Raw genomic sequence first — 17,898 nt, 5'->3', positions numbered from 1 at the left:
GAATTAATAATGATGCTCTGAAGAGTCTTGTTGGGTCTAACCCAAGGCAACTCATCCGTGAAATGGCCCTGAAATTACATGTTCTCATGAAAGAATGTGTAAACATCTAAGGAATATAGTAAAACTCCGTAAAGAAGGCATTTGGGTCCCTCATGAACTCTCCGACGATCATCGTTTCCAACGTATGAACATTGCGTCATCTATTCTGGCACATAATGCGCGTGAACCATTTTGGACAGAATTGTCACCGGTGATGACAAATGGATTCTCTATGCTAATATTAAACGCCAAAAACAATGGCTCAGTCCTAGACAAAAACCACTTCCGACACCAAAAACCTGGACTCCATCCGCAGAAAGTGATGCTTTGCATTTGGTAGGACATCAAAGGAGTAATTCATTTCAAACTCCTCAATCCACAGCGAACTGTCAATGCAAATATCTATAGTTTAAATCAAGCCCTACATCAGAAATGCCCTTCACTCGTCAATCGGGAAGGTGTTCTTCTCCACAACAATGCACGTCCACAAGTGGCACGTTTGATGCAACACAAGATTAAGGAGTAGGGTTGGGAAGTTCTCCTCCACCCATGATATTCTCCAGATATGGCACCATCAGATTACCATCTTTTTCGTTTGCTGCAGCACCATCTTAATGGGAAAACTTATGCAAATGTGGAAGGTGTTAAAGAGGACACTGACATGTTTTTTGCTTCAAAGCCAAGTGATTTCTTTAATCAGGGCATTAACAACCTGATTGTAAGATGGAAAAGCATCATCAATAAGAATGGAGACTATTTCAGTTAATAAATGTTTTGTTTTGATATACAAGTTGTTCGGATTTTTAAAAAAAAAGCGACATTAATTTCTTGATGACCTAATAGACTGTCTACAAGGGAAGGAGGAAGGATAAGAGGAATATCCAATGGATCCCACACAAGGTTCCATTGGTCATGAAGAATCCATTGAAGGGATCTCATATGAGCAAGACCTATGGGAATAAGTGCCACCATATAGGACCACAATACCAAGGGAGATAGGACCTCGTGAGTAGTAATAAAGGGAACAGTAAGACCTATTATGACTGCTGGCTCCATTGAATTGAGTTAAAAAGGATAAGATTGGGCCCTTATGAGATTAGTGTTGAACAAAACACCCAAATGGATAAGATATTGGGTACGAACAAAGAAGAATTTCTCCAAACTGATCAACCAACCGACCCAAGCCACCTCCAAAAGAAGCAGACGAGTTTGTTGGGCAGACTCCACTTTTGAATGAGCCAACAGAAGCCAGTTATCCATGCATAAGTCTGGTAAAAGCCTTGACCAACTGACAAAAGACATACAGTGCCGTAGCAAGCCCAAAAAGAAGAGCGTGAAGTTGATAAACCACCCTATGATGAATAAACCAAAGGTAGGGTCTTGCTGCCTCGATATGGGAATATGGTGGTAAGCATACGAGACATCAACTTTGGTCATCCATAAACCAGAAAAAAAGCCCACGTGAGAGTGAGAAACAACTCCATGGTAAAATGAGGTAGTACCAAAAAACAAATGAGGCATGACAGATTGATCACAGGTCACCAGTTTCCGATTTTCTTAGGCACAATAAACAGCCTGGAATGAAACCCCAGAAAAGGGTGAGCCACAGATTTGATGGTATTCTGAAAGAAAAGTTCCTGTACTGCCTTGGACAGATATTGCTGACATGTGGTAGGATCTCAAGGCAATGGAAAGGAAATGGGTATCCAAGACAATGGAGGAGGGAAGAGGAAATGAATGGCAAGTCCCTTGGATAAAACCTGAAGGACCCATATATCCCTGGTGAAGTCTACCCATAGATGTACAAACTGGGATAAAGAAGCTCCCATTGGACCAATGCCCAAAGGGTTGTCACCGATACTGTTGGCAGCACAAACTTGCTATCAGATAAAATGACAAGAAAATCCCCTAGTGGATGAAGGTAAGAGTTGGGGAAGATTAGGATGGGGAACAAAAATAGGGAATGATCGAGGCTCCATGCAAGACAAATGATTAACCAATGAGAAATGAGTCAATTATTGTCTCACAAATTCCACTCAGGATTCCAAAGTAGCAAGAAGATCTCCTAATGCCAACTTATGGAGAAAAGGGGCCAGACGTAAGTCCCTAAGGTAAAGAAAGAGCAAACGATTGTAACTAGGAGACAAAATGCTCAGCATGAATCCCAATATCAGGAGAAGGTGAAAACATGAAATACTAAGAGTAAGGAGTATCATGTAACAAGGAAGGTAGAAGATTATAGGAAATTGTGGAAAGGGATAAAACAGAACATACAGGGGAAATCATGTCCAAAAAAAGCTGTATTAGGCCTAATGGAACCCACAGTAGGAACTTGGGAAGACACAGCAAGTTCAGGTGGAGGAAAAAGGCTGTCAACTGCTTCATCGTACCGAATAGGTTCAGATTGTTCAGAAAGAAGTTGGGCAACATCAGGAGAAGAAGGTTGGCTTAATAATGATGAATCTCTTGATGATTAATTGCCGATAATTCCAAAGTTGATTTACTGAAGCCTGAGTAAACGTGCTGGTAGAAGGTATAACCTCTGGTGTGGTAACTTGCACTTCAAAATTCATAATGCAAATGAAAACCAAGCACAACTGTGTTGGTAAAGAAAGAAAAGCACAGAAAAATGATTAAGTTCCGTAATGTAGAAAATTAAATAATACCACGATGAAATGAGGTACAAATGATTTTAAGTAAGTAGGAAACTGGAAAATAAACGATACAAAAATTGAAAATTCGAAGAAAACACTAAATAAAACATCTGAACACAAGCAATGCCAAACGAGAAGTGATAGTTAGGTACATTAGCATAGAGGTAGTCACGTGTGTGGGGGTGCATCTATTGGCGGAAGTTTGTTGTATGACAATTTGCATGTGTGAATCAGTTAAACCATGTGAACCTGAGAGGTAAGTGGGATTGAAAGGCTTGTGTCATTTGAAAAAAATTTCACAAATAGAGGGTAGCACTGAATGAGAATAGCTTTGCATGTGAGCAGAAGTAAGGTACCTTGTCAGAAACATCTTTTATAAGCCTTTTGAAAACTTTTCCCACCACTGATGCAAGACTAATACACCTATAATTAGTAGGATAATTTTTAACACCTTTCTTGAAAAGAAGAGTAACATAAGCCAACTTTCAATCTTCTGGTAACTGTTCAGTTTTTTAAGCCTTAGAAAAAAATAGTAGCAAGTGGTTTGCAAATCCAATACTTAACCCCCTTCAAAACCCTTGTGTAAATATTATTTGTTCCAAGAACTTTATCACTCTTTAAACTTCCCAATTAAAATATGTTATAATATGTGAACTACACTACATCTACTATATCTAGTGCTGATGTAGCCTTTCACCCAATAACAGGGATCATCAGGTCACCTAGGATACAACACTATTAATGGTTAAACAATCCAATGTTTGGTGAATTCTGCTTTGCAATTATAAAAAAAAGCTGACATGGAAGGATCAGATAGCGATGTCACTATGAATGCTTGGCTACCACAAGTAAGTTATCCTTGTAACAACTTTTCAGACACCACTTGCTTAAAACTTCTAAATCAAAAAGGATCAAAAGGTCCTCTTTTTGTGGTCCATATTTGTACTGAAAATCAGCTTTAATAACATTATTACAGAGAGTACAATTTTGCATTCTAACACTTTTAATAACATAAGTGTTAGTATACTAAACACTCTATAATAAGTGTATAGTATATGTATTCTAACACTTATGTTATTAAAAGTGTTAGAATGCAAAATTGTACTTCTGTATTAATGTTACATTATTAAAGTGTTAGAATACATAAATTATACACTCTATATGATAATACTCAGTTTTTGTCTATCCTGAAAATGTGTACACACTTTACAATCTAAGTGCACATGCACTTGATTTCAATGGATGTACACAAAAGGCTGATGTAAATATAGTTTAGTACACATTTTGTACAACATATTAAAAGCTTATCAAAGTTTTTAAAAAGGTCTAACGTTGGGTCATAGAATAACATTGTAAATTAATTTATTGATAGTATTAAGTACGGTGAAATTTAACCATAAAGTTTAACTAAAGCAAACAACATGTTAAAGTATTAATATATCTCTTTATCGAACATAAGCCACACTTAATAAAGGCTTAACTAATGTTAGACCTAAGACAAGTAGACTTTCAAGATTTTGGTGTCTGTGATTAGAATTCTTTTGTATTATTAATCCTGTATTTAAAGTAGTTCTGTTGCACTAAAGATATTAATTTGACTACAAATGTTGTGTGGGTCTATGCTAGTAATACATAATTTACAAAAATTGAAACCAAATATTTAAGAATAAAAAACAACAACATAAAAGTTATCTTCACAGCAGTAATTACACCTCTCCATCAATGTTACTATTATATATGAAGAGAAGAATTATGACAGTAATGTTTACAGATGTCATCAAGTGTTACAGCCATTATCAAGCAAAAGAAAAACTTTCATCAATTGTATTACAGCAACAGCTTCATAAAATATAAGAATTTCTTAATAATAACATTAAAATGTTTAAACTTTGCTCAAGTCTTTGATTTGTTTGTTTGTTGCTAAATACAAAACTACACAGTAGATTATGTGTGCTGTGCCCACCATGGGTATCAAAACCTGGTTTGTAGCATTATAAGCCTTCAGACTTATTGCAGAGCCATTGAGTGTGCCAAGTCTGGTTAATCAGCTTATATCAGCCCTTCCAAAAGAAAATCTGTGTTTTCTGTTGTCTTTCAAAGCTACAATAAATAACTTACTTTGAAACATCCCAAAAACGAATGTGTGCTTTCTGTTGTCTTTAAAACTTAAGATTTTCCTCTGATGCTTTGGCATGGCATGGCTAGGTGATTAGGGTGCTCTACTCACAATCAGTGGGTTTCGGGTTGAAATCCTCATCCCAACAAACATGCTTACCTTTTCAGCCAATGAGTTATTATAAAATGATGGCCAATCTCACTATTTGTTGGTAAAAGAGTAGCCCAAGAGTTGCTGGTGGGTGGTGATGACTAGCTGCCTTCCTTCTAGTCTTTCACTGCTAAATTAGGGACAGCTAGTGCAGATAGTCCCCATGTAACTTTGCTTAAAATAAAAAAAAATAAAAACTGATGCAATATGGGAAATATGTTAGGATAGTCTCTTGTTGTTTCAGTTGATCTTTTGAGATTGATAACCTTTGTATAAGAAAATGGGGAGGAGTTGAAAAAGTGTGTAATCTTTTGTGCATGTGATTTTCATCTGAGGTTTAGAATGAATGGAGAGAGCTTGACTGTTTCATAAGTAAATATTCAATTTAAAAATATTAGATAACACTTCATAGATATCTAGCTAGTTTTAAGATTCAAAATTCATTTTTAAGAAATGTTAACTATCCTTTATTAAAAGTTACTGATCACATAAAATCTGGGCAATAAAGATAAATCTTGAAAAGTTCCTTGAAATGAACTTAATGCAAGCTTAAATCACGATGAAACTTGTAAGATGTGTAGTGGAAAAATTGGAAAACCAGAAAATGATTTCAAATGTTGGGCTAGTTTTGAAAGACAATGGAAAGCACAGAATCTCTGAAGTAAGCTGTTTAATATTTTTCTCATTTTATACTCATCCCTTTTACCTAATCAAGAATACTTTTATTTAAAATAAAAACTATTTTGAAGCTGTGTAGTGCTGTAGAACATTTGAAATTCACTGAGTTTTGAGAGGTACAAAACTAAGTTTTAAGTGTGTAAAAAATCATTACTCAGGATACTCTCATTCCAAGCCATTAACATTAATGTGTACAGACACAACACTTGAAAGTAGTTAATTTAATGCATCAATAGAAATCTTTCAAGATGTAATCTTTTCATTTCACATGCTTTTCTGAGGTTAGTGACCATACCAAAAGAAAATATTAGGTCAACCATAAGTACAAGATTGAGTATCTGTAAGTTTTCTTCATTTAGCTGTGCATGTGCTTTTGAAAAAAGAATTATTTGCAGTAATCTATTTATGTTACAATTCTTTATTGTGTTGATATATTATAATTTTTCATATCTTTAAAAATACTTACTTCAATGTGAATCGATCATATCTCTGATAATATGTCAAACCTTGCAAAGCCAGTTGCATCAGTTTTATTCCTACTTGAATCTGCAATAAGAAATGGACGTTTTGAAAAAGAAAATCAGAACAATATGTGTATGTAACAACTTGAATTTGTCAAAAAAAAAGAAAAAGGATAAAGTATTACTTTATCATGTCATGAACTTGAAACTTTGAATATGAAAGAAGTAATAGCTTCAACCTAAAATGAAAACTCAACACCTTTACCATATAAGAAAAATAACTTGAATATGTGACAAAGTCCTAATAACTTAAGCCATTATAAAAAAAAAAAAGTAACCAAAAGCTCAACAACATGATGCCATAAAAAAGAAGTGACAACTTGAATCTGCAACAAAGACTAAGCAACTTGAAAAATGCATACGGACTAAGAAAATTCCAGAACTTCTCCCAGGCCTCATACTCAAACTTCCAGGACTCTCAAATCCTGTAATGCCAATTATTTCATAACGGATATGTTTTATTGAAACTGAAATTTAAGGTCATTTTCAGAACCACGATTTAAAAAGAGCTGTTTTCCAGGATTTCTAGTACTGAAAAATGTAAACATTTTCTATGATTTTCAGGATATCAAAGATCTATTCAAATCCTGAAGCTCAAACTGTAAGAAAGAAGTAACATCTTAAAGGTTAAAGAAAGAAGTAAAAACTTAAAGGTGTAAGAGAGATGTAACAACTTGAAGCTGGAAGAGAGAAGCATCAACTAAACCTTATGCCAATGGATCAATTTGACCAAATTTGAAAAAACCATAAAGCAATAAATACTAGAACTCTGAATTTCCTAAGTGTAACTCCACAAAAATCAGCTAGCTTTTTAGTAAAAGTTAAGCCTGTTGCGCACAAAGAATAAGAATTTTTAATAAAGTATTTATGCTATAAATGTGTTTGTAAATTTCCAAAGCCTTGAGTCAATCTTAGTACAAGATGATTTTCATATTAAGAATAAAAATATGTCTTTTCATCTTACAGTTTTTATATTTCATTTGCATAACCTTTAGAGTATCTTAAATGAATATCAAAAGTTTTTAAGGTAAAATTTTATACTTTATCTTTTATTTTCTCTACCAGTACCCTAACATTAACTGTTACTAAATCTCCAAAGAACAATACAATGAAAACCTGAAAATTATGAAATAAAATGAATATTACATTCTATTCTTTTTCTTTAGATACATTTGTTTCCATAACTTCAATTAATGATATTTACAGTTTCAACTGTTTATCTTTTCCCATCTATTTCAATTTTTGTGGTGTTATTAACTAGCTTGTACCATGTACATAGTTTATTCATCCCTGAAAAGCAACATGTCAGAAGATTCTCTTACAATGACGTACTGCACAACATGAAATTTTGCATTGGAACCCCATAATTAAATAGGCCCAGTTTTTTTCTCTAAGTTCGTTCTCTTAACAAATATTCATGTACCTTTCAACTATACCTTTTAGAACACAAAAAAATATATCACTCACTAGAATAGAATGTCTCAAAACTCCTATAATTTAACTGGATTTATAACTAAGTTATAAATAAGGTAAAAAAAAAATTTACTGCTATGAGCAACAACTATGCTTACACACATCAGTCACTTCCTTTCGACAAATGCCTATTGTTGCAAAATTCAAAGGAATGGTTTCCAGCTTGAAACAGAGAAAGAGCTCTTTCTATTTGTTATAAAAATGTACATCAACTAAGAACATATGGTTTGGAAAACTGTCTTGATGCTATATGGAACGCATCGACAAAGTTTCTAAGGAAGGATGGGAAAGGACATAAAGGACTGCACTGAGATCCCAATGAGGCAAATCAAAGGAATGTTGAGGATGGAATTGAAAGGGGAAGACAAAACCTTAAGAAACTTGGAGAAACGAAAAGTGTTCAACATGGCTGCCCGATAGCTAGACACAGTCGAAGTGGACAAGCCTTTGTCAAACAACCAGGTGAAGAATTGGGAAAGATGAGGAACAGAAGGGTGGGAAGAATGAAACCATATCAAAGAGACCAAAGGCAGAAGGTAGAACATTGACTTTGGTAAATGGACATGGAAGAATGTCTTATGGATCTGGAAAAAAAAAGATGCAACATGTGGAGTCAGTCCCTGGGCTGAGGTAATGAACCTGACAAAAGCCACGTGTGAAGATGGAGGGTGGCGACGTCTGGATGAATGTTGTCTGTCTGAGATTGACATAGCACAGACTGAAACAAAAGTAATGGTAGGGGAGGTTGTACAAGTAAAGGTCAAAGCAGTGGAAACCATGGTTGCACCAGCCAATATGGAGCCACAAGGACTAGACATGGAGTGGTTTGGATTAAGGATAGAAGTCTGGGTAAGCATAGATGTAATGACCTCTCCAATCATGACTGAATGTGTCCACTCCCAGAGCTAGCGGGTGTGGAACAGAAGACCAAAAGGAAGGAAGTTTAGTGTTCCAGCTGAGAACACCCCCACCAAAAGACCTGTGGGTTGAGGGACCACTCCGTGGGGAAAATCTTGTTGGGTCGAGATAAACGATCAGCAACCAGATTCAGGACGCCAGGAACATAGTGAGCTAAGACCACCATGTGGTGACTGTGAGCCCAGAAAGGAGATCCATGGTCTTAAAGCACAGAAATCTTGCTTGGTGATATAAGTTACTACTGTGGAGTTGTCGGAGTGTACCATAACCACCTTACCCCACAGAAAAGGTAGCAAGTGGGACAAAGTTCAACAAACTGCCATAAGATCGAGAATGTCAATATGGAGAGAAGAATCTTCTACCGACCAGAGACTGAAAATCTCACAAGAGTTGATGTGAGCACCCTAATCCTCTAAAGATATGTCCATGAACAGATGTAAATCTGGACAAGGTGGAGGAATTAAAATCTATGCCATGGCCTGTTCCCTGTCTAGCCACCAAGCCAGACCAGCCCTGAATGGGGAAGGAAGGGTAAAAGGGTAGACTGAAGGAAATGCATATGAGCTCGACCCATGGGAATGAGATCTTCCAAGGAAGCTCACATTCCCTACAGAGATAGAAACTCTTGAGCTGTGAGAGAACGTGAAGTGTGGGCTTTGTGGACTGCTTGCGCCATATCCCGAAGATAAAGAGGAAAAGGCTGGGTTCGACTGAGGTTGGAATTGATGAAAAACCCCAAATGAACAAGGTATTGAGTGGGGGTAAGAACAGCCTTCTCCACCTTTATCAGCAATCCCACTCGCGCTGTTTCTTGTAGGAGCAGACGAGTGTGGTCTCTGGACTGTGAACGGGAAGAAGCAAGCAGGAGCCCATTGTCCATGTAATGATGAGTGTGAAGACCCATTGAGTGAAGATGTTGGGCAAAAGTTCTTACCACCCGACAAAATGAATAAGGAGCCAAGGTTAGTTCAAATGGTAGGGCCCTAAACTGAAACAATCAACTTCTAGCTATAAAGACGATGTGGATACTGTGAGAACGAACCCTGAATTGTAGAGTACGAGGAGAAAAATTGGTTTCTAGTATCAAGAACATAGGAAATGGAGCTGAAGCAAAGCTCAGCTCCACAAACAGGAAAGAAACGGCTTCGTCAGTGATGTAGCAACACCAAAAAAAATTAAGCCTTACACTGATGAAAATTAGGATTATAAAGCACATATTTTACAATGACAAAAAATTATTCAGATAGAACAATGAATTATATATTACTGGTAGGAATGATATGTACAGTACAAACTATCTAATCATACCTAGTTAACAACGACCTTATTAATATCAAACTGACAAACCATCAAAATTTACCTAGTCTACAAGTACATAGATCTGGAAGCATTAGGAAGAAAGAACAAACCTTCACCAAAGTGAACGACATAGAGGCACTGCAACAGGAGCAGAAAAAGAAAACTAGCAAAATCACTCTTGTCTCAAACATTAAAAAAAAAGCTGAATATGCGTTGAATTGAGTAACCAGCTGTAAAAAAGGGTGTGGAAGGCGAAATCTCTTGAAGAGGTGTACAGTGTACCAAAATAAAAAGGGCCGGAAAAAAGGGAGTCCAATTTGTCTTCTCCTTGATTTTATCCTTCCTCAGCTACATTGTCAGGTCGAAAAGAGGAAAAAAATCTCTGGCCGGACATATGAATCTAGTTTCCTGCATATTAAGGCCTGTACTTCCTCTGCAGATAAAGTCAAACCTGATTCCTGGGAATCCAGTAACATTGTCAAATGTAATGGGAACTACTATAGTCAATACATTGAATCATGAATTCATACAAAGTTCTTGTATAATTCAGTAACAAGAAACAAATGCAAAAAACAAATATCGTTGAAACAACTGAATGCAAACACAGTAAAAGAAAACAGTTGAAAAAAAAAAACTGAAATGACAAAGAAGTACAATTATAAACAGTAACTACATGTGAGAAAACGCATCTAAACAAAGCTGTCCCATTTGAGAAAGTGAGAATTTAGTGGGAATAGCAGGGAGAACTAGCTGCACCAATTCAGGTGGCTCATTACTATTAGTGGAGAGTAGTCACATGATATGTACATGTTCAGTAGTGGCACAAAATTGGTGGGGTATATAGACTGGTGTGCTGAGTGTGAAAATTGTTTTTAGTAATGCTTAGAGGGAAGAAAGAAGATAAAGAATGTATCAGAATTGACACTATAAGAGTTAAAGAACTGTTTAACAGCATAAAATAATGAGGATGCACAAAAGAGACTACTAAATAAAACTGATATAATTTTTAAAATCTACCAACTAGTAAAACCACAGTGACAGTAAACAGCTAACATAATTTTTTTTTAGGTTCATAGAAAATCAGGAATGTATTTACACATTAAAATTAATTTTTCATTAATTTTCGTTTCTACCATCAGAATTAAATGTTTTTATTATGGTGTAAACACTAAATATAGAATTTACAGAATACAAATTAATTCTTTCCCAAAAAACTACAGAGTTATGTTTTAACAAGTGCAATGCTTTATATGAATAATGGTGAAGAAAATTAAAAGTTTTTCAACATAAAAAATACATGGTTAAATCTAGAATAAAGAAAAAGGAAGTTTGTTGAATATCCGATGTACTGTTATCTTCATGATACTACTTAAAAAGTTTCCTATGATAAAAAAAAAACAGATAAATCACAAGATATGAACATCATAACTTGAAAGCTTTCAAAAAGTATACCTCCTTTCTCTGGCAATATTAAAGCAACTTGAGTTATCAAGTTTCTTGTTTTGTAATTGTATATTGTATTAGTAACAGTTCTAAAAATAAACATTGTTTCAACTTAATGAAACAAATTTAAAGTATTATATTACAAATACAGTGTACTTACAGCATCATTATAACGGTTTTGATTCATCAAGATGTTGAATATTTCTAATAGCTCTCTCTGGAAAAATTCACAGGATGCAAGTAACTACAATTTTCTAACATGTGACAACTTAGACATACCTTATACAAACTATAATTAATTACATACACTAACATTTTTTTAGTAATTATTTATACTCAGTTTTAGAGGCACAATGAATAAATATTTTATTATACTACATCTACTAAAAAACCTTGTCTTTAAATTTTAATGTATTGCATAAATCAAACAATTATTACATATGAACATATATTTTCATACAACATCTGCAACACTCAGTTTCTCAAGTAATGTCAACTAGTCTAAGTGTAAAACATACAAAATCCATTAACTCTCTCACTACGGACTCGGTCCCAGAGACTGACCTTGTAACCATTTTGTGCTTGTTATAGTTTTCACACTATAACTTTAAATAAAGTATGTGTATCCTAATAAAATTTTGCAGATTACCAGTAAACATTACAAAGCTTTAGTTAACACAAAATATCAGATTTTTTTATTAGGTTTTAAGATTCTTTTAAATAACAGTTTGTTCCTGCATTTTATGTTTTGAAGGTTGACTATCCAACATGCAAAGTAATCTTGATTTTAAGATTAAAAATTCTTTTATGCATCAGAAAACTGTCAACTTTCACATGCAAAATCTTTATAACCTCTAATAATCCAGTAAACGTTTTTGTATAAAATACTTTATATTTCATCTGTTATTTTCACTATTGTATCTCTGTATGGGTTTAGTCGATTTTAGTGACCTCGTAACCAACATAATAAATTAGGAAACAGATGTAAATTATGCTTTTTTGTTCTAGAATGCCTAGATTATAGCAAGAAACCTCAACTGTTTAGTCTATATAGCTTAAATCTCATAACATTATACATCTACAAATATTCATAATTATATATTTTATTGACCTTTCAGATGTGTCTAACTAACATTACAGAAGTTGCAATAATGTGGTGCACGTGCATTCATGTTACCGTATCCAAGAGTATAACACTGGCTTTACAAAGTGACCTGTCTTCGGTTTGTTCTAGTGAACCAGTATTTTGCAAAATACAGTCCCATTTTGAATATAATACATTACATCTGTATATATATTATTACTATTTACAAATATGTTCCTAAATTTCAGTTATTTTTCTTAGAAAATAGTACAGTAAATAAAAAAATAAAGAAAATACTGAATTTTTTCTACTTACAAACTTTGTACTCACTTGCCTGCTTGTGAAATTTGCTAATCTTTATCAAATTTCACATGTGGAGGATATAAAACAAAATAAATTTTTTTTAGGTTTTGTATATGCATTTTGAAATAACCAAATATTACAAATTACTCTTTCAATATTTCAGAATTCCACTGTAATTTATCAGGCTTATTAACTAAACTGTATTTGGGTATAAAAAAAAAGTTTTTCTGACAACATTTTCAATTACCCCTTCCTTCTGAGATTTGAGACAAAGAAATAATCTTGGGACCTTCCCACCTTACAGAGGCTGAAAAAAAGCATGTGGGGGACATTCTGATCTTTCAATTGGTTATTCACACATCATAGACAGAAGTAGGTGTACGTAAGCATTTCCAAAAATGAAAAAGGAGGGCAGGGCCCATTGTGTTTGATTCGCTAAATGTAGTGATATCTCAGCAAATAGAAAAGATAGGAGGCTCATATTTTATATTCTAGCCTATCAATATTGGTAATATGTGTTTCTAATTGATAAGAAACTATATTTGGACATTACAAACATCTAATTTGAACTAACCAAAGCTGCATTCAACATACCATGTGACACACTAAAATGATATTCAGGAATTTTGTTTTTATATTTACTTTTAAATTAAGAAGTTTACTGATGTATAACACTGAAATTTGAATTATAATGTACAATGTGATACCAAACTTATTGTATACGTTCATAAAATAGTAGATCAATAAAATTTTGAATGTAAGTCTACAAACATGATGACATACTCTTTGACCATAGGAAGACCTGTAGTGAGAGGGTTAATTTGTTACTTTTCGCTGTCCAAATTTTAAGACTGGAATTAAAAATCTTCCATTGTTGGTACACTCCCAGTCAATTTTAAAAACTTAGTATCACACCATCTCTTTTCAGTTACCTGCATTTTGCAATCAATATTTGTTTGTTTTTTTATTTAAAAAAGGCCTAATTTAGGCTAATCTTTAGTACTTTAAGCATTAAGAAAAATCATTCTCTTAAATATAGAAAATTCCTCAAAATATTAAACAATTATTCACTATACCTTCAAGAACAATCATAACTGTACAAGAATAACAAATCACAAGATGTTTTAAAAGCTATTCCAAGTTCTAACTACTCATACAGACAGACAGATATTCACCCCTAATATTAGACAAAATAAATATTATTCATAACAACTGTTTTCTTCTTAGAACAATATCAGGCAGTAGAGAAGGCTACACTTACAATACCAACAACTGAAAGATGCTACCACATACAAAGTTTACATAAAAACTAAAATAATCTGTAGCTATGTGTGTGAAAATACTTTTATCTAACACGATGAATTTATTCATTGCACTGTCTTTTAAAAGGTGTTAAAAAAGGTATATTAAAAACAGTTTAAGACATAAACAAAAAGAAAATAAATTTATGTAACAGAAACGTAAATGATTATTTTTTCAACACAATACAGCCAGTATCATTTGACTATATGTAGCTGTTAAAATATGCTTTATATATACACACAGTAAAAATTATTTTCCTTAAAACCATTGTCAAATCAGTTTATTTAAATATTTTGTGATGACATACTTACATTTATAAAATAAAAAAAACAATGAGTTATTACACACCTCTCTTTCTGGTGTTAGATCTCTAGAAAAAAAAATCCAAATAACAAAAATTGAAAGCTGTTATCGTAAACATACAATATAAAAAAAATATATGAAATTAATATATTACTAAATAGTTTTGTTTAGAAGGAAAACAAGTTCATTTACAGGGATAGTTTACTAAATACAGATTTAAAGTTGAATGTTCAGATAATCAGATATGAGTAATTTCACTTCATGAAGGAGTCATTCTAAATCAAACTGACCATATCATTTAAGATAAGAAAATAAAGCATAACTTCAAGAGCACATATATTAATTTTTTGAATTTGTTTGGTTAAAAGTAAGTTTTCAGATTGTTCTGTTTACTAAACATTTTCATTCTGCATAAATTATTGTTAATTTTTATTATTAACCCCTTATCATCCATGGAAGGGTTTTTCCATTTCCGTAGCAATGCTTTGACCACAATGAACCAGGCACGAGACACTTAAATTGTGTGTGAGACATTTGGTGTATATATACAGGTGGAGATGATGTTTAGCATGCATAAATATACAGTGGAAATGATAAAGTGTTAACCAGTATGTACCATAAAAACTTTTAACTTATTCTACCTGAAATGCCTGAAGAAAATTGAAAAAGTAGACTCTTTCTTCAGCTTTACTTTTAAATGGTAATGCTCTAAAATTTGCTTGATGTTAGTTTCCACAGCTAATGCTTGCTGTCTTGCATTTGTTCCCAAAAATTCAAAAGGAAGAACTCCCTGAAAAAAAAAACTTTTGAGTTAAAATAAAGAACAGCATTCAGTGATGTGTCACCCACCATACATCTGCTATATCCAGTGCTGACAAGGCCTTTCATCCAATACCAGCGCTCTTCAGACCAGCTGGGATATGACAGAAATAATAGTAGTCAAGACATTATTTATATTAGCAAATTGCTTGACAAACAACTATTAAGATGTGATAGATACAAGATTCACAGTAATAATGTTTTATGAGTAACTGCAAGTGTTTTGTAATAACAATATTTTAATATAGAGAAAAAAGTTTTATACACCAATCTTATATTGGCAAACTGTCCAAATTTTTTCAAGATTGGTATTTTCATTAGATAGGTATAAGTGTCAGTTTGCACATCTATTCTTTATAATTAAACTACTTTAATATATAAAAAAGACCTAGCTTCAGTAATATAAATGAAGGTGCAATACGAATTATTAAAAGGTATATATAGATAAATTCTTAAATTGAGACTTTATTTAAAATAAAAGCTGCTTAAAATAAACTATTGTTTTGGAAGATTATATTGATTGAAGATACGGTTAGTCCTAATGAGCTTCACTTATTTTTATGCATATTTCAGTAATAAAAATTAATAAGCTATATTGGAACCATAATAGCCAACAAAACTAAAGACAACATATGGCAAAGCCATAGCATTTTATAAAAACCATCAAGTACAACTACAAAAAAAACAATGCCACCTTAAGAAAAATATTCTGATTTTTCCTTTGAATAGCATTAAATATTAATACTTTATATAAAAATAAACCTTGTAATGAATAACTAGAATATTTCAGTTACGAATGAATTTAATGGATTGCTGTATCAGATTAATGCAAATGTTAAATTTGTAAAAGTTTATACTATAGTTTTGAATGTGTAGACCTATCTGTTGAGATATTTCTGTAAAGCACTGCATTTCTTTCACAGTTAAACTATTTACTAAAAAACGATTAATAATTTTCTGTCTACCAGATTTTACACTTTATTAGTTTAATCAATAAAACATTTGTGATCCAAATGTGATGCAAAACCAGAATTGGCATGTACTCTGTCAAAACCATGTGTAGTGTGACCTTACACAAGTACCTACAATGACCTGAAGAAGGCCTTAGCATAGAATTCAAAAACTCAAACCTATTTTATTATGTGGGTAGCTGCAGTTCATAAAAATTCTCAAACCTACTATGTCTACTCTGCCTAAAGTTCCGATGAAACAAAATGTCAAAGAGGGGAAGAAAGATTTTTTCTATAATGTGTGTTTCAAATTAGTTCAACAATCTGTAGCCCTTACAAGAGAACAGAAAATATCTATACATGAGAAATCACAGCACCACCATGTCAAGTGAGTCAGAGGTGTAGTATGAGAATTTATTTAAATATCTATTTGAAATTAAGATATCAAAATTTAAGTATAATTAATTATAAACTAAATTTTGATGACAATTTTTTTAATATACATTGATAATAAATTAGTTTAAATTTTGAATTTAACTCTGTAAAAAGGTCATGACATGCACATTTTGACCTTCTCATATCCATAGGATTAAATTTACAATAGTTTGATATGATTTAGCTACTACTTCATAGAGATCAAACAGAAAAGATATTATTTTAATTGTTAGGGCTATTTCACTGTATTTTTCTAACATCAAACAACACAAGCATCAATTTGATTTTTCTTTGCTGGGAATGTTGAATGTCTTATAAGTAGAACATGACAAAGTTAATGCCTAAAGTATAACTTGGAAAACTGCCTCTTATTTTATGATTTAATTGAAAAATATTAGTCATTAGAAAAAAACCTAATGTTTTTAGTTTATTACCTTGGTGAAGACACTTGCCTTGTATCGTGTTCATATACTAAGTGTGTTTTTAAGTGGAAGAATGTCTTCAGGACATGCCACAGCATTTGCCATGATTTGTCCTCATTAATGCACTTATGGCAACATTATTTGTGTCAAAAATTTTATGTTGTAATTTTAAGGAATGCATATTGGATAAAATGTGCATAGAGATACAGAAACTTATCTCACGAATGAAGTCTATATAACAGATAAAATTGAAACAATAGTTGTTCATCAGTCTACTAAGAACATATTGAATTACTTCAGAAAAAAAAAGGATAAAAAAATATTTAATCTACTAGCTTGTGTCTCATAACCTCAAAATATGCTTGTCAATATAACTTTGATAAAACAAGAATCTCAATAAACATAAAAAGAGTTAGAAATGGAGGCATTAACACAAAATAGTAAGCATAACAAACAGAGAACGTTTTTTTTTTCTAATGACTCTTCTGAGGAAAGTATAATGTACATAAATAAAGCATCATGAACCATGAGTGGTTCATAATAAGGTTTGCCCAGGAATTTCACAAAAATTGTAATTGAACATTGGTGGCAAAAACCATCTTAAAAAGCAGACTTGTTTTTGAAGCAACACTCAAGACCTTCTATCTCAACGGCTAAATCTGCTAAAATATTGATCATAGCAAAAAAGTTGATTTTTCAATTGTTAGATAAAATTCAAAATTCATCCATTTGTTCTTTATAATATTATTCTTGTTTCAAAAGCCTAGAGAAAACACAGCTATAATATTTTATTCAAACCTGGGCAAACCTATTCAAAAAACTCCTGCACAGGTCAGGACTACTTTTATATTGATTCTTGAAAGAGAGGAAAAGATTTTATCAGTTTTTTCATTGCTATTGGCCAAGTTTCTCTTTGCTGATGTACGGTACAGCAGCTAAATCGTGTGTCTTCTTAATGAGAGTACACAGTATTGTTAAATCTTGTGTCT

General features: G+C 32.9%; 1 protein-coding gene across 2 annotated transcripts in view; it reads right to left on the bottom strand.

The window, feature by feature from the left end:
* Positions 1-17,898, bottom strand: part of LOC106461991 (GPI ethanolamine phosphate transferase 1-like) — a 77,551-nt gene that overhangs the window by 34,864 nt on the left and 24,789 nt on the right. For both annotated transcript variants that reach the window (XM_022389108.1, XM_022389109.1), the window contains exons 8-11: positions 14,925-15,073; positions 14,329-14,350; positions 11,452-11,508; positions 6,104-6,183 (exon numbers count right to left, since the gene is read on the bottom strand). In XM_022389108.1, coding sequence (XP_022244816.1) covers positions 6,104-6,183; positions 11,452-11,508; positions 14,329-14,350; positions 14,925-15,073 — 308 coding nt within the window. The remainder of the gene's footprint in view (positions 1-6,103; positions 6,184-11,451; positions 11,509-14,328; positions 14,351-14,924; positions 15,074-17,898) is intronic.

The sequence above is a fragment of the Limulus polyphemus genome, unplaced genomic scaffold (assembly GCF_000517525.1).
Source record: "Limulus polyphemus unplaced genomic scaffold, Limulus_polyphemus-2.1.2 Scaffold1072, whole genome shotgun sequence".
Taxonomy (NCBI): Eukaryota; Metazoa; Arthropoda; class Merostomata; order Xiphosura; family Limulidae; genus Limulus; species Limulus polyphemus.
This window is presented reverse-complemented; position numbering and strand designations above follow the sequence as displayed.